This window comes from Microtus oregoni, unplaced genomic scaffold, assembly GCF_018167655.1.
Source record: "Microtus oregoni isolate MIOR12 unplaced genomic scaffold, Mior012 000019F_ref0000042, whole genome shotgun sequence".
Lineage (NCBI taxonomy): Eukaryota > Metazoa > Chordata > Mammalia > Rodentia > Cricetidae > Microtus > Microtus oregoni.
Window position 1 is genome coordinate 11,387,756 of NW_024543078.1, and position 17,703 is coordinate 11,405,458.

General features: G+C 47.4%; 1 protein-coding gene and 1 long non-coding RNA gene across 2 annotated transcripts; both read right to left on the bottom strand.

Moving 5' to 3' along the window:
- Nucleotides 1–123: 123 nt before the first annotated feature.
- Nucleotides 124–3,840, bottom strand: Cd70 (CD70 molecule). The gene is made up of 3 exons (XM_041668751.1): nucleotides 3,609–3,840; nucleotides 2,907–2,940; nucleotides 124–509 (listed from the first exon to the last, which is right to left on the bottom strand). The coding sequence occupies exons 1-3, from the start codon at nucleotides 3,792–3,794 to the stop codon at nucleotides 124–126; spliced, it is 606 nt and encodes a 201-aa protein (XP_041524685.1). The 5' UTR covers nucleotides 3,795–3,840.
- A 3,768-nt stretch (nucleotides 3,841–7,608) lies between these two features.
- LOC121459201 lies at nucleotides 7,609–13,048 on the bottom strand. The gene is made up of 3 exons (XR_005975943.1): nucleotides 12,827–13,048; nucleotides 9,075–9,332; nucleotides 7,609–7,801 (listed from the first exon to the last, which is right to left on the bottom strand). It is a non-coding gene; the product is annotated as an uncharacterized LOC121459201 (long non-coding RNA).
- Nucleotides 13,049–17,703: the final 4,655 nt, after the last annotated feature.

Consider the following 17,703-nt stretch of genomic DNA (forward strand, 5'->3'; position numbering starts at 1 on the left):
AGACGAAAGGAAGCATCAGCGAACGGATACGTGTACTATACATTTATAAATAAGTCAAACTTGCATGAATAAGCAGTACTATTAACAAACTAAAAGGCCTCACAAGCCATCCAGGAGTTGTGGTCAGGGGTATACCCAGTGGACACCGAAGAAAGTCTCTTCAGCGTTGCGGGACGGCAGCAGAGGCAGGGTAAGGTTGGTGCAGAGGATGTCCCCAACGGCTAGGTGAGTCAGGCGCTGGGACGCCACAGTGCAGCTCTGTCCGAAGGGCAGGCGCAGCAGGGTGATGCTGTGGGCCGCAGGGGAGCAGATGCCCACCGTCACGGTGGCCCTGTGCTGCACGGTGCCGTATGTGGAAGAGCAGTTAGCCAGTGTCACTTGGATATGCAGCCTGTAGATGCCGGCACGGTGGATATAAAGCTGCCCCTTCTCCAGCCCTGGTCCATGAGTGAAGGATCTTCCCAAGGTTGGCCCGGCTGCCCAGCGCAGTGTGGGGTCTTTCCGAGGAACTGGGGGCAGAAGATGAAGGAGAAAGGAGGTTAGACAGGCTGTGGCACTTAGAACAGGGGACTTAAAGGAAGGGAGGAGAAGAAAAAGGAGAGGGAGGTGGACAGGCACACAGGATGCTGGGGGAGGCAGAGAGATGGAGAAAGGAGGATAGAGATGGAGAGAGATTGAGAGATGCAGAGAGAGATATGCAAAAAATGATAGAGAGGGAGAGGTGGGCACACATGTGTATGCAACTACACATGTATGGTATGGAAAGACAGATGGACAGAAGGGAGGGAGATAGTCACAGAGACATGGTGCAGGGAACGCCTAGTGCTCAGTTGTGCCTCCCTCTGGTGCCTGGGAGCTGCCTCTCTGTCCCACCAAATCCCAGTCCCTCTGGCTCCATCTCCAGCAATACCCTTCGCCCTGTTCAGAGGGCTACAAGGGTTTGGGGCAGCATGGCCATGGTTCCTGGGCAAGGGGAAATTGGTCATGGGTTGGACACACTTAACCACCCCAGTGGAGGTCTAGAGTCACAGTGGAAACAAATCTGCCACCCGTTCTATGGATGATGCTAACTGAAGTGGGAAGACAGGCCCTGAAGGTGGAGGCCCCCCCAGTCACAGGTGGGGGCGGGGCACGAAAGGAGAATGTGCTCCACTTCCCGGCAGGATGGGAAGTGGCTTTGGTCTCAGCTTTCCCCTCCAACTCCCGGCCAGGGTGGCTGAAGCCCTTTCTCTTTTAAGCTGCTTTTGTTTGTTATTTGGTTTTGTCATTTTGTTCCAGTAATGAAAAAAAGTCATGACTGTTGACCCAAAGGTCTTGGCTGCCAATCAGAGCAGCTAACTGGGGGAGGGGAGGAAAGGGGAAGGGAGGGGAGAGGAAGAGAGGGAGAGAGGGAGAGAGGGAGAGAGGGAGAGAGAGTGATTCCTTTAATTAGTTATTGATTTTGGGACTGGATCTTGCTATACAGGGAACCCCCAAATTCCCAATGTCCTACCATGGGTTGCTGGGCACTAGAATGACGAGGGTGGCCAGACAGGATGGATTTATTAAAGTTAGGGTAGTTGGTTATTAGTCCCAAGGTCCAAGGTACTTATCTAAGTACTAATGCTACTACTACTAGAAGTTTTGAAAGTTTGAGACAAAATCTTGCTTGTAGCTTGAGCTGGCCTGGAACTTACAATGCCTCTGCCTCAGCCTCCCGAGTGCCTGGACAACAGTGTGCATCTCTGGACCCCGCAGCGCCTCACTCAGAAGGACAGAGCCAGTCCTAGCATGCCACAAGTACCGTTTTGGCTTAATTCTCTTTGCCTATTTTCCAGCACTGTCTTTCTTGGCTTGTTTGTAGGTGTGTCATGAAACCCAGCATCTCCTGCAGTGTCTCGAAAGAACTCAGCCACTAGGTGACATTGGCAGCCCCTCACTGGGAGAGGTAGGGCTCCATGCCTGAGCCCTGCCCCCCCCCCCCATTACTCTTTTCGCTAAGATCCAGCCTGCTCATAGATCTACCCCACGGATGGAGAGAGCAGGGTTGTGAGCAGCTGGATCACGGCAGTGGCTGGTGTTGTGTCTGCGTTCGTGAGGAAGGGAGAGGATAAGGGAGGCAGCGTGTTCCTGGAATCACGTGTCCCCAGCATACTCTAGCCCCTCTCTACCCCCTTTTACAACCTTTCCTTTTTCTCGCTCCCTTTTTTTTTTTTTAAAGATTTATTTATCATGTATACAACATTCTGCCTCGATGTTTGCCTGCACGCCAGAGGAGGGCACCAGATTTCAGTACAGATGGTTGTGAGCCACCATGTGGTTGCTGGGAATTGAACTCAGGACCTCTGGAAGAGCAGCCAGTGCTCTTAACCTCTGAGCCATCTCTCCAGCCCTCTCTCTCCCTTTCTTAATTTCTTTGGCGACAAGGGCTCTTGTTGCCCAGGCTAGCTCTTGTTGCCCAGGCTAGCCTTGAACTCAATGACCTTGAATTCTTGGGTCTCTGCTTGTCCCGCCCCTGTGCTGGGAGCCAGGTGTGCATGGCCACACCTGGTTTACGTGGGCTGAAGCCCAGGGCTTGTGAGCCGGGTAACGCTCTAACACTGAGCAACATCCCATACTGCTGTCTTTCCTATTTGCTTTATTGAGATGATCCCAAGTAACTCAGGCTGGCTTCAAACTCCCGATGTGTCAGAGGATGACCTTCCTCCCTCTGTTGCCCAAATGCTGGGATGACAAGTGTAGACCAGCAGCCTGCCTCAGGTGGTGCCGAGGATGAAACCTAGGGCCTCCTGGGTGCTGGGTGCTGGGTGTTGGGTTGCTGGCTCTGCACTCCTAGCTCAGGTCGAGCCAGGGGCCACTCCTTTCCTATGTTCCTGCCTCCCTCTTTCCTGTCCCCACCTCTCACCCCTCTGGAATTCCAGCCTTACCTGTGAGATTCAGCTGTACCTCGGCTACATGCACCTGGAAAAAAATACCAGAAAGCAGAGAAAGCTCATGAGTGCAGAGGGCTTGAGAGACTATCGGTCCCATGTGCCTGCTTGCTGCCGTCCATCCTGCATTCCCACCGGCCTAGTCTACATTTTTTTTTTTCTGCTGTAAAGTCTTACCCAGGCCTGTGAAAGTTTCAGTAACAAGATCGCTTTGTTTTCCTAGAACAGAACGGAGTTGGGGGGGGGGGGGGAGGCTCAGGCCCTCCTTCCTACCACTTGTGGGGCCTCTCAGTCCTGGGAAGCTCCAATCCTCACTAGCTATCCCCCCCACCCCCACCCCCTCCAGCCCTAGATTCGTGAAGACCCCAGCAGTCTGACTCTCAGTCGCGGGCGGGCGTGGTCGGAAACGCCCGGACCGGGCTGAAGCATCCCAGCAGTTTAAGGCTGCATCATGCCCAGCCCGGGATCCCCCGTGTGCTCCCAGGCAACTGGGGCCGGCCTGGCCTCCCTGCTCAGCCTTTCCTGTCTTCTATCTGTCCCATCTTCCTCTTTCCCACCTATTTCGTTCCGATTTTGCCTCTTTTACGCGTCCTTGCGCTCTGGCGCATCCTTTAAGTGCATCCTCCCTGCGCCTGTAGGGTCCCCTCCAGAGCACCCGAGTGCTTCCCTCCCCTCCTTCCCCTTCTTTCCTCCTCTCACCTCAAGTGGCTCCAACTGCGTCTGCTGTGGTCTCTGGAACTGGACACAGCAGATAAAACAGAAGATCGCGAAACTAAGCAGTACCAGCAGGAGGCTAAGGCGCAGGACGGTGGCCCAACTCAGGCGTGGCAGCACCCACGGGCGAGGGAGACCTTCCTCGGCCATCCTTGCCGGAGGGTGCTGCATCCTTTGATGGCGACCGCCAGAAGACAGCAGGAAGCTGCAGCCTCCTCGGCTGAGCTTTTGTGGCTTCTGCCTGCCTTGACCTGCCCTTAGAACCCCCGGGGATGTCCGACGCAGGGGAAGAACTGGGCCTCTTCACAGGGGGGCAGGGAAATCCCCTGAAGCTTGTGGCACCCCTGCCATCTTGTAGACAGGCCCATCCCAGCCTGTCTCTCAGGCACAGAACATTCTGTACCCAACCCTTGCTGCTTCTGCCGGGGGTTCATTCATTCATTCAACAAACCATTTATTGAGCATCTATTAGTGGTTCAGCACTGGGTTGGGTTGCTAGACAATCAGCAAGCGTCCGCATCCAGTGAGATCCCTCGTGCTCCCCCAAATATTTGGACACGACTGTAGGCACTTCCATAAGAGTACGTTATAAACATCCCACACTGGAACTCACTATGTATAGCCCAGGCTAGCCTAGAACTTGTCATGTTGCCCGGAGTGGCCTGCATCTCCTCAAGTAACCCAGGCAGGTGTGGAACATGCAACCCAGGCTGGCCTCTGACCGCGGGTGTGAGTCACCACAGCTGAAGTTGTCCTGAGGGCTAGCATATACAATAGCTACTGCCCCCTTCCCGTGCCTGCTGGAAGCTGAGAACATGGCCCTGTCTGAAAGGAGACTGAGTTGTTGCTACTCAAGAGCACAGGGCAGCTAGTTATTAGCACAAGATGCCCCGCCCCCCACGCAAGGTTCGTCACGGGTGGGGGCGGGGCCTTGAGACCCTCTCCTTCCTGTGGCTTTCCAGTAAGTTGCCATTGCTCCTGAAGACAGGGTCCCACCCGACACTCAGTGCAGCACACAGGGAGCAGTTGAGTGTTCACTTAGAGCCAGCAAAGAGGCAAGAAACCATTCCGTAGAGAGGGAACTGAGCTGGGGACAGTCACCCGAGCCTGGCAGGCCTGGGGAATCTATCTTTCCCGTCCCGGGTGTCCCTTCCTCTGGACCTCCCTGGGGTGGACACTCCAAGAGAGCAGTGTGTTCTTCATGGAAATCCATTTTACCCAGAATCCAGACTGTTCTATAATATGTTGGACACATCTACCAGTGCACGGTCCCCTGAAGTTGAGGCGTCCTTTAGAGGAGAGGGCCACATGGAGAGGTTGCCTCTGAAACAGGTTTGAGCCGGCGCAGCTTAGAGGTCGCCACCACCTTCATATCCTGTTTTGGGAGGAACTTGTTGGCCAGTGGCCCCTGAATTTCAGATGTTGTCAGATGAGGATGGTGCAGGTCTTGGTGGTTAAGATCGAGACCCTTCCAGAGAACTCAGTTCCTAGTACTCACATCAAGTGGTCTGGTAATGTCTGGAAGTCCAGTTCCAGGAGGTTTCGGTATCTCTGGTTTCCTTGGGCGCCTGCACTCACAAGCACATACCTGCTCCCCATTTAAAAGCAAACCTTTTAAAAAATATGGTGTAAACCGGGAAGATGGCTCAGCAGGTAAAGGCCTTGTTAAGCAAACATGAGAACCCCCAAGTTTGATCCCTGAAAGTGGGGTACAGCAGTGCCTGCAGGTAATCACAGCCTGCTGAGAGGTAGAGACAGGAGGACCTCAGCAGCTCACTGCCCAGCCTAGCTGAAACGGAGAGAGCTCCAGGCTCAGTGGGAGACCCAGGAGGTGGTAGAGGAAAACCGTTGGTGTCAACCTCCTGTCTCCACAGACAACTGCAAGAACAAGTTACCCTGCCCCCCATACATGCACACAGTGAAGAGACACATGGGAAATAGGGGCTTGGAGCTTGTGCAAAATCACCACCCAAGAGGACAGTGACAGACTCCCCTCCAGCCTTCAGAGGGTGTGTGACCTCACTGACATCTTGTTTCAGAGCCTTAACCTTCACACACTTTGTAAAAAAAAAAAAAAAAAAAACGTTTGTGTGTGTGTGGGGGGGGAGGGGTGCGCATGCACACGCGAGCGCCATGCCCATGAAAGCCAAACAAAAATGGTGTTGGAGCTGGAGTCATAGGTGGTTGTGAACTTCTGCGTGATGTAGGATCTTAGACCCAGACTTGGACCCTCTGCAAGCATAGCAAGTGCTTGTAACTGCTAAGTCATTTGGGGGGCTTTAAGTCATCAAATGTGTGGGCGTTTTCATGCTAGTGTTTCTATTGCTGTGATGAGCACCAAAGCAACTTGGACAGGGCTAAGTTTATCCCACCTTACAGTTGCTCACCACGGAAGGCAGGGTAGGGACTCAGGTGGGGCTGTGGCATAGCCCAGGAGGAGCACAGCTTAAAAACTAGCTCAGCCTTCCTTCTTGCACACACAGGAGCAACCGCACAGCCAGGATAACATGCTGAGCCCCTCCTGCAGGTGTTCTGGTTGACAGGGTCTGTTGAGGAAAAAACGATTCTTTCAAGATGAATTTCAGGTTCAGCGAAAGCATCCGGCGAACCAGCTCCTGGTGAACTGGGCGGCGAACCAGCTCCTGGTGAACTGGGCGTTGCTTTCTGGAAAGCTTCTTCCCTTTTACACAATTTACACCTTAACAAGCGATTTCTGCATACCATAACCACTTATCTGGAGCTGGTTGAAGGAGCCATTTGCCTAAGCAGTCCTCAGCTGGAGACCTCCCTGTTTGCCAGGTTCTCTCCTCGCTAAGTTTTGCAAAGACTCTGGAATCCTTCAGGGAGAACTCAGATAAGAAACATTGTAAACAGAAGGCAACAATCACTGACTTTAAACAAAAGCCTAGGCACTATCACACTGGAAGTTCAGCCAAAGACTTTGTGGAATCTCATTACAGCTCCCCCCTTCTGTTTAAGATATAATTGTAATATAATTATAAGTTATAATTAATAAGTGTATAATTATAAGTTATAACTAAGATATAATGTTGGAGATTATTTGGCCTTACAGTAAATACAGCCTTCCCCCCCATTGTTTTGTTTCATGATTTTAGGCAAATAAGCCAAAATATATTTTAAAGCCAGTAAAGTTTTTACTGCTAGAACAAGGGTAGTAATTGCTAGAACAAGAAATCTGTTAAAGCGATATGCAGGGCTGAACGAGACTGATGCATCTACAAGGCTTTCCATACATCCACTCCTGTCACATGAGGTAACCCTTTTGGAAAAGTTTCCTTCGTTTCTTGCTATAAGTCATAAATTATTTAGGGAGAATTAGGTTGACCTGTCAGACGCATCTTAAACTCTTCCAGCCATGCTTGCTATTGCTGAACCTTAAAGGTGTAATACGATCGGATGCAGCACTCCAACCCATTTTAATTGTATCTCTTCCTCCAATATTTCTAACTGACCTCCTGTAGAAGGAGCTGTGGGCAGCATTCCTGCCGCCAGCTCCCAGCTGCCTGGCTAGCTTATGCCCCGAAATAACAACACGGAAACGGTATTCTTTTAAACACTGCCAGGCCCATTATATCTATCCTCTTCTTGGCTAACTCTCATATGTTGCTTAACCCATATCTATATATCTGTGTAGCACCACGAAAGTATTCTAGTGTATGTCCATCTTGGGCTGGAGCTTCATCGCGTCTGCCCTGGAGAGAAGAGGCATGGCGTCTGGCTCACTTCCTCTTCCTCCCAGCATTCTGTTCTGTCTTCCCCACCTACCTACGTTCTGACCTATCAAGCCAAGCAGTTTTCTTTATTGATTAACCAATGAAACAACAGATTGACAAATGACTTCCCACATCAACCTCCCATCAGGATAACAGCTTTGTCTCAAATCAGCTGCTTCATTAACTACCTCACTATTTTGTTGAGCCCTCAGTTCTCTAGGATGCGTATGCCAGTCTCTAAAGATCTCAGCATTTGAGTTTCCGTATGACGTGCCGGTCCAGCTGTTGTAGCAGCAGCAGCCAATGCAACGATGCTCCAAACGACAACAACCAGTCCAAGAGGTTGACGAGTTCATCTTAATATTCTTTCTGCACTCACTCATCACAGGTGAGCGTTGCCATGGTCTCGACAGCTTCACTGGTATTCAGATGGCTGGCCTTGCTCTAAGGATGTACAGACGTTCAGAGGTTACATTAGAAGGCACCCAAGAATTAATACAGGTATGAAGACTACAGCATTCACTAGGGATGCTGTAATTATTAGGGTGCCACTGTACAGGTTCATTCAGTAACAAATAAGGTCATGGAGCACAGCAACCAAGGGGTGATGCTGATTTAGTCTAAAAGACAAAGGAGACTCATCACCCTTAACATTTAGCTTTCCTTCCCGTGCTTCGAGAAGGTGTAAGGCATTTGCTAATTTTCCTAAATTAATCCTGAATTGCCAAATTGCAGGAGAAGACCTGACATCCAACTCCATGTCATCGAATAGATTCATTAACAGTAGAGCTAACCCCCACAGTGTCACGTGAACTACATTTGAGCATCTTAATTCTGAGTGAGGATATTTTCCTTGAGGGGAGCCATAGGGCTCCAGTCAATGCTGCCTCCACGGGAGATAGTTACTGATAGCCCTTGAGGGTTCCTGTAGGCAGAGACCAGGTGCCCATTTGTTGCAGAAGGCTGCTTGTTTGTTCCCAGCTGCCCAGGCCACGAAATAATCACACAGAAACTATATTATTTAAATCAGTGCTTGGCCTATTAGCTCTAGTTTCTTATTGGCTTTCCTAAACTAACCCATCTCCATTAATCTGTGTATCACCACATGGCTGTGGGTTACTGGATAAAGTTCTGGCATGTCTGTCTCTGGCAAGGCTCCATGGCGTCTCCCTGACTCTGCCTACTCTCTCTCTTTTCTGGCCTGGCTGTACTCTGTTAAGCCACTGGCCAAAAGCAGCTTCTTTATCCATTAGCCAATACAAGCAACACACACACAGAAGGACTTCCCACACCAGGTTCTCATTCTTACATTGTTGCCAATATACCCAGTCAGATCTCTTGTTGGTGACTCAAATCTCACAGGCAGTAGATTTATGGAACTACTAGTATTAATCTCCTGTCCTCTAAAACCGCATGCATGAAGCATATAAAATTTATGATGATCCCGGCTAGTATTAACTACAGATAACCACACTTGAAATATATTTAGACACTGAATTCCATTACCCATACAAATGGCAATTCCTTGCACCCCCACCATATAGTTTATGATTTCCTTACCCTCCTTCATGGCTGAGCAGGTCCTCAGTTGTTATAAGGACCAAGTAGCTGAGGCTATTCAATAACCACCACAAGAATATCCATATCTCCCCAGCTTACTCCTGTTAATTGGAGGATTAGGAACATAGGCCCAAGATGTATATTTGGTCCCTGTTACCTTTGCAGTTACCACAAACAGCATAACAAAGAACAAAGCTGTAGCATCCAGAGGTTTTTCTGGTCCGTCAGACTAATGTTCCCTCTTTGCCACACAAATTCTTAAGCTGTCCCCAAGGTGAAAGGATCAACTGTCTACTTCAATGGCTTTCTGTATCTCTTCTTTCCCCAAGTCAAGTCACCGATGTCAGCAGCCAAAGCATCCAAGGGACTTCTCTTGCTCATGTCAGTTCTGATGGTATCCACAAATTTGTGTGTCCTGTAGGAACATAAGCATACCCTCAGTCCTATTATTAACACTTTCCCTGGTTTCCATTCTGATGTTAAAACATCTTTATAATACACAGGCCAATTCAATTCAGCAGTTTTTTTCTTATGGTTCAGTGACTTTCAGCAACTGTTGTCCCTGCTTCATTAGCACTAAAAAAGGCACACACCTTTAATCCCAGCACTCGGGAGGCAGAGGCAGGGGGATCACTGTGAGTTCGAGGCCAGCCTGGTCTACAAGAGCTAGTTCCAGGACAGGCTCCAGAGCTAAAAAGAAACCTTGTCTGGAAAAACAAAACAAAACAATCAAAAAATTAAAGTTAGTAAAGCATTTTGAAATCCATCCCTGGAAGTCCTTATATACCCTTTCCAGTTTGTAAGCATCTCTTTTAGAGCGTGATTAGCTCTTTCCACAATTGCTTGTCCTATACAATCACACAGTAGCCCTCTTGCTATGCCACCAGCGCAGCTTAGATGCTGAGATGGGGGTGGGAGGGTAGGGGGATGGGGGGTGCCAGGATTGAGACCCGGAGGCTTCTTTTCAGGTAGAAGAACAGCAACCTTTATTTTTCCCAGAGCTAAAGCCTTTTATACCTCTACTGCTTCTGTGGAAAACCACCTGCCAGAAAGAACACAAACACCCTTGTCAATGACAGACCACAAGGAAGTTCCGCTGTCAGTCAGGGGGAGTGAGGGCAGCTGGATCACAACATCCTGTAACAAGCTTTCTGTTACAATGTGCAGAACATTGTTTCATTTTCCTAGACATACAGTCTGGGGCATTAGCAGTTTTAATTTGTGTCAGTGTGTCCATTATAGCTATTGTTTCTAATAAATGTGTAGTTACAGAATCAGGCTTTTCAGAACTTAATGAAAGCAAATGCCTGCAGAGTATTACTTTTGGAATGTGTAAATCATTCACCTTGCAAAATTTGAAAAAATTACTTAATTCTTGAGTAATCAGTCCAACAGTGGGGTACAACCAGTTAATATCACCCACCCAATAATGTTTGAAAACCATTAAGAGTGTGTAACTGATCTTTTTAAATCTGTACCTTTTGTGATTGGATTTTCTGTTTAATTTAAATTTAAAATAATTATGAGAATCTCCTCTTTGCATTTTTTCAGGAGCAATCAATAATCCCCAACAAGGTAAAATTCTTTGTACTACATTAAACATTCTTTCTAACGTGTAAAAACTGACCAGAAACTGGCCTGGAGAATTAAAATCACAGATAGACAAGAGATAAAAACACATTGATCATCCTTGATAAAAGAATGCTAAGTTTATTGTTCTCGGGGAACCTTATATAATGCTCTGGCCATGTCCCAGCTCTCAGGATCTTTCAGCTGCAGACCCACCAGCCTGCCATCAAGGTCTTGTGCTCAGAGTAGCTGCAGGCTGCTCAGAGAAGAGGAAAACAAGTTGTTTTCTCAGAGCAGCTGCAGGCACAGGAAAAACAAGCCACTCACAGGGTCCACAGCCCCCAATAGCTTCCGACACTAAGGTACCTGTATTAACCTAAATGCCCCGTGTCCAAAGAATGGATAAGGAGAGCACGCCTTTAATCCCAGCACTTGGGAGGCAGAGACAGGCAGATCTCTGTGAGTTTGAGACCAGCCTGGTCTACAAGAGCTAGTTCCAGGACAGGCTCCAAAACCACAGAGAAACCCTGTCTCGAAAAACCAAAAAAAAAAAAATGGTACATTTATACAATGGAGTACTACACAGCAGAAAAAAATGACATCTTGAAATTTGCAGGCAATTGGATGGAGCTAGAAAACATCATATTGAGTGAGGTAATCCAGACTCAGGAAGACAATTATCACATGTACCCACTCATAGGTGGTTTTTAAACATAAAGCAAAGAAAACCAGCCTACAAACCACAATCCCAGAGAACCTAGAGCATCTAGACAACAGTGAAGATACTAAGAGGGACTTACATGGATCTAATCTATATAGGAAGTAGAAAAAGACAAGATCTCTTGAGTAAATTGGGAGCATGGGGACCATGGGAGATGGTTGAAGGGGAGAGGCAGGAAGGGGAGTAGAGAAAAATATAGAGCTCAATAAAAATCAATTAAAAAAAGAAAAAAATTTAGGCTCTTTATCAATAGAAGATTATTTCTATGAGTTTTTGCCTTAGCAGACATATTATTTAATAATCTAATAACCTGTTGTTACAGTTGTTACATTTTAATAGAATTTAGCCAAGAGTCTCCAAAAAGCAACTTAAAGAGCACAGCCAAATACTCCATAGTGATAAATAGGCAAGGGCACACCCGATGTTAGTTTAAAATCGTGATTTTTGTTCTTTTAGTTCATTTACTATGAAAATTGACCCTTCATTCAAGCATTAATCAGATTATTGGGAGGACAGGGGAAGAGAACACCCGCCACCAAATGAATGGATAATATCTAATCAGATGATTGGGAGGACAGGGGAAGAGAACACCTGCCACCAGATGAATGGCTAATATCTAATCAGATGATTGGGAGGATAGGGGAAGAGAACACCCGCCACCAGATGAATGGCTAATATCTATGGCAATTTTTTTTTTTTTAAAGACAGGGTTTCTCTGTGTAGCTCTGGCTATCTTGGAACTTGCCCTGTAGACCAGGCTGGCCTCGAATTCATAGAGATCTGCTTGCCAGCCTCCCAAGTGCTGGGATTAAAGGCGTGCGCCACTACCGCCTGGCATCTATGGAAACTAAACAGCATCGGCTCAGTAATTGATGTCCTGGTGTGATTGTCTTGTAGTAGAAGGTGAGCTTGTTTTCATTCTTTCTCCCATGAAGGGACCGCTGATATTGATATATATTAATATTGATATAATAATATTCCACTATTAGGGAAAAAATATTTCCCACACAGGGATCTTCAATATTGAGTTATTCCCATTCTAAAGAAAAAATGAAAAACATTCAAACCAAAATCAAACAAACAAGCAAACATGAAAATTCTAGGTCATGGGCTGGCTGTGCTAGTGCATACTGCAACGGTGGACCCCTGCCTGCCTGTCATTCTTTGGGGTGTTGCTGCTCTGCGCTGGTCAGCCTGTCTCTGAAAAAGCTGACAGGCAGCATGCAGCCAGAGCGCTGGGAGTTCCAGCTATCAGTCATTTCTTCCAACCATTTGGAGGAATTTTATTCTGTGTAGCTCAGTGATCATATCTGTCTTACACAGAGTAAAAGCAGCCCATATACCACCGCTTCATCATTTCTGTAGGTTTCTGAACATAAACCTCCGAACATAAACACTTCCCTCTTTTTCATTAGGAAGATCCCTTTTTCCTTGATTTATTCTTCATCTCAAGAGCCATTTTATTTGTATCTTTAATATTTGCAATAATTGCACAGTCAATGCTTTTCCAACAAGCATTTTAGCAATTGTGTATTTTGTTGATCCTGAGATGGGGAGTTTAAATTCCCCATGTCCCTGCCAAATCCTGGAATCCTCACATACGTAAGCGCACTTCTTACCTTCAGTTCTGGAGTGTTGGATCCCTCCTTTCTCCAAGCACCACCACACTGGACACCAAGTGCAGCTGTTCTGTTCTGTGTGGGTCCAAGGGTCACTCTGAGATGAATTTTAGTTTTCTGCAGTAGGGGAGTCCAGTCTCTGAGGGACTCAATTCCCCTTGCTTGTTGAGAGGAGCGGAGCGGCGGGCTGCGTTCCTGCCGCCCCAGCTCACGGCCGCCCACACGGCTAGCTTTATACCTGAAATAATTAACGGAAACTGTATTCTTTTAAACACTGCCTGGCCCATTAGTTCCAGCCTCTTATTGGCTAGCTCTTACATATTGATCTAACCCATTTCTAATAATCTGTGTAGCCCATGAGGTGGCTTACCAGAGAAGATCTTAACCTGCGTCTGTCTGGAGTGGGAGAATCATGGCGAATGCCTGACTCAGCTTCTTTCTCCCATCTTTCTGTTCTGTTTACTCCGCCTATCTAATTTTCTGTCCTATTAAAGGGCCAAGGCAGTTTCTTTATTTAACCAATGAAACAACAGATAGAAAGATGACCCTCCTCCATCACTTGCTTCCCCAAAAGTCATTTTGTTGTTGTGGTGGTGGTTGTTATACAACTTAAACCTAACAAGCTATTCCTGCACCTCTCATCTGGAGCTGGTTGAAGGAGCCATGTGCCTAAGCAGTCCTCAGCTGGAGACCTCCCCGTTTGCCAGGTTGTCTCCTCACTAAGTTTTGCAAAACTCTGGAATCCTTCAGGAAGAACTCAGATAAGAAACATTGACTTGTAACAGAAGGTAACAATCACCTACTTTAAACAGAAGGGAACAATAACTGACCTTTAAACAGAAGGCAACAATCACTGATTTTGATCAAAGCCTAGGTGCTGTCACCCCCAGAACTGAAGCCATGTGTAAGTGTAGTATCTCTCACTACGCCTCCAACATGGGACATCAGTGAAGAAAAGCTCAGGTTTACAGACCAAACCCGTGGGGGCATTTTCTCAACTGAGGTTCCCCTTCTAAAATCACTCTACTTAGGTTAAGTTTATATGAAACTAGCCAGGTCACTGGGAAAATAAATTCACAAGTAACTACAGCTGGAGGACTTTAACTTTATAAACAGTCCATGTACTAATCATGATTTATTTATTTTTAGTTTATTATTATTATTATTATTTGCAGTTTTAAGGATGGAAGCTAGGTTAGTGTATTATTGACAAGTGTTGCCTAGTCACGATTCATCCACACCTCATGCTCCTCACTGGGCTTGGGGCATGGCTCAGGAGTAAGGACACCCTTACCCCACCTCATCCCTCCATCCCCACCTAGAGTCCCCCAGTGAGGAGCTGGAGGCATGGACAGGGGTGGAACACCGCCTAAAATTCCCCAGTGAGGGGCTGGAGGCATGGGCAGGGATGGAGGCTCCTCTCACCTAGAATCCCCCAATGAGGGGCTGGGATGTCAGAGGTGGAACCCTGCCTAGAATGCCCCAGTAAGGGGCTGGGGGCATGGTCAGGGGTAAAACCCCTACCTAGAATCCCCCCAGGAGGGGTTGGGGTCATGGTCAGGGATGGCGGCTCCCCCAGCCAGGGCTAGAATCCCCAGTGAGGGACAGGGTCTTTACAGGATAGAAGGGTTGGTCTAAGCACTTACCTAACATGTCATACAAGGCCATGGCTTTCATTCCCAGCCCTGCTGGCTTTCTGGTTCTTGGGGAATCTTCAGTCTTGCTTCCAAACTGGGAGTTGAGCTTACTGTCCCTTTTAGAGGCCCTCGGTGGTTAGTCTGCCACAGCTTGGGCTGAGCCTTTCCAAACTGAAGGGAAAGGAAAAAAATCACCTCAGGAATTCCATGACAGTAAGCAGCAGGGAAGTCACAAGATTGCTTGGTAACCTTTATGGGATATGTGCCAAGAACAGGGCTTCCCCCACCTGCAGGCCTCTGAGACACTGCCGGGTTCCCCTGTGAATTCTGAAGAGCCAGGGTGGGGTGTGGGTGGGGAAGGTGAGGGGGTGGGGTAGGGCTGAGAGGATTGGTTCAGGGTACCACAGGAACAGGAAGTGTCTATTTCCTTCTGGAAGCCTAGGGCCGCCAGCCAGCTTCAGCTGCCTTCTGCTTGCTCCCTAGGACGGCTGGAAACCTGATGTAACCAAAATACCTTGTTCACTGGCAAGGAAGAGCAACTTGGAGTCACCCCGAGAAGGGAGAGGTGAGGAAGAGGTTAAGTTTGAGCAAGAGGAAACTTGACTCAATAGTTCAGATATTTGCTTGCTGCCTAGATGTGTCATGGGCTTACACTAATAATAATTGTGAGTGATAGAGCGAATACTTGTAAACTATTATATATAATTTACCACAGTATAGATTCTTGTATACTGATACAAATTCAAATTATATTTGTTATATTGAATACGCTCCTATTTTTGTTTACAGTTGTTAAGTTGGGAGCATAACCCCATCCCCTGGCATCCTCGCCAGCTCCCTGGCCTGGGAACTCCAAATCCCAGAATGCCAGGTCCTGACTCCTCCCTGGAGGAGGGACAGGACCACTGCGACAGGGTATTTAAGTGGGCTCCCAGAGGAGGAACACGTGGTCCCGGGTTTGCATATGCTCCCTGCTTTTCTGTCTCCCCACCATGCTCTCTGCCACCAGAGAGTGCTGCACTTAATAAAATATGGGCATTTTATTTGGTTTAATCTGTTTTAATCGGATTTTTGTGCACTGGCAGAGCGACTTGTCTTAGGATTTTTTTTCCTAACTACAATATTTGTACACCCATGCAAAGTTATTTTGTCATATTGTATGCATGCATGTTTGTACTTCTGATCAAGATACTTATACATTGTTTACATTGAGGCCATTGTACTTATTTGCTGCACAATTGTTTAAAGATTGTCTAACATTCTAATAGAAAGTCTTAGTCTTTAAGCTATATAGAGTAGGTATTAAGATTCATAGGTCAATAGTCATCCATGTTTGTCATACTTATAGTTCGACTAATCAGGTTCTTTAGATAAATGGAGATTGCATTCTGCATAGACTGATAATCTTCAACCACTTCAAAAAGCCATAAAATATGGCATTTAAATAATTTAGGGTTCTGTTGATGTGAGACACAGTTGCTCCTGAGAGCACCGATCTATTCCCAAAAGAATGATGAGTCCCAAAGACACTCCATTTGGACGTTGTTTTCTTCTTAACAAACCTGGCCTTTCGGGCAGGAAACGGCCCATGCATCAACCACTGACAAAATGCACAGTGCCTGGACTGGACAAGCAGGATACAAGAAGAAAAAAAAGACTGCCAAACCTTGCCAAGACAGGGTAAGGCCATTCTAAAACTTTCCTGCCTCTGAAAACGGTCTGCCAGTTACTCTAGGCCTTAGCCAAAGTTGGTTGCTCCAACGTTGCAAATGAGACTTTGGGTGATTGCCCAGGTATCCAGTTGTCTCTGTCCTCTACTGCACATTTTGGAAGCAGCTTGATTGCTCTTCCTGCCTACTCAAGTAATATTGTCTCCCTTCTCAGGCCTTCAATGGGGTTGAAGACTAGATAGTCATAGTTACTTTCTTCTCATGACTTAGCCAAGCCACTTCTAATATAAGACTTAGATAGGATAAATATTGAAACATTTAACATATGTTTCTTGCTTAATATTATTTATACTGGTTGTAATTCTAATTCTTATACTTGATATCTGTTCTTATTGTATATAGTTTTGTATTGGGTTTGGAACTCTCTTATTTAGACAAAAGAGGTGATGGGGAATCTCTTTCAGCCAATGGCCTTTAAGAGGCTGGACCAGAGCCGGGCGGTGGTGGCGCACGCCTTTAATCCCAGCACTTGGGAGGCAGAGGCAGGCGGATCCCTGTGAGTTCGAAACCAGCCTGGTCTACAAGAGCTAGTTCCAGGACAGGCTCCAAAACCACAGAGAAACCCTGTCTCGAAAAACCAAAAAAAAAAAAGAGGCTGGACCAGGTTGGGCGTGGCCTTGGGAACCAAAAAGGTGAGTGCCTGCCCTCTCCCCTCTTCTCTTGCCTGGATGCTGGATTTGATTCCTGTTCCCCATTCATGCAGAGGACTGTGGTCTGTGAGTCCCCCTAAATAGAGAACCCCTTATTATACTCATTTCTGAGTTAGTGTAGGATTAATTTATTCAGATTCCTCTTCACATCCCCATCCTCAGGCCCGCGTGGAAGCCCCCATCCCCAGGCCCCATGTGGAAGCCCCCATCCCCAGGCCCCACGTGGAAGCCCCCATCCCCAGGCCCCATATGGAAGCCCCCATCCCCAGGCCCAAGTGGAGGCCACCATCTCCAGCCCCACGTGGAAACCCCCATCCCCAAGCCCACGTGGAGGCCCCCATCCCCAGGCCCGTGTGGAGGCCGCCTTCAGAGCTACTGGGTGTGGGCTCTCAGAACCTGTTTCCTTAAGAGGACTTTGTGATTGTGTCACGGTCAATGTTTGATAAGCGCTGTTAGTAAAAAACAAAGATCCTATCAGAGAAAAGGGCCTGAGTGTTGATAATGTTGAGTCCTAATCTGCAGATGTCAGGACGTTGTGACTTTTGTCCAATGGTAAAGTATCAGCACATCACTGGGGACAGACACTTGCCACTCACATGACAGGTGTTTCTATGGTAGATATGCTGTATGCTGCGAGGAAGGCAGCACCATGGAACCTGTCACTCACATGACAGGTGTTTCTATGGTAGGTATGCTGTATGCTGCGAGGAAGGCAGCACCATGGAACCTGTCACCAGGGCTTCACAGTCAGGGCTCTGTACATTTGCCCTGTGTTAGAAATTGGGCAATAATAATAGTAATAATAATAAATAATACTAACAATAGCCATGAAAATAAGAGGAAGACCAGCTGGGGGAAAC

What these genes read in the sequence shown, in the direction of transcription:
- Cd70 (XM_041668751.1), bottom strand. Translation starts at nt 3,794, where the DNA reads ATGCAGCACCCTCCGGCAAGGATGGCCGAGGAAGGTCTCCCTCGCCCG. An exon ending in CGCAGTTGGAGCCACTTGAG is followed by an intron (nt 2,941 to 3,608) that starts GTGAGAGGAGGA and finishes ATTTTTTTCCAG; the next exon opens with GTGCATGTAGCCGAGGTACA. An exon ending in GGTACAGCTGAATCTCACAG is followed by an intron (nt 510 to 2,906) that starts GTAAGGCTGGAA and finishes TTCTGCCCCCAG; the next exon opens with TTCCTCGGAAAGACCCCACA.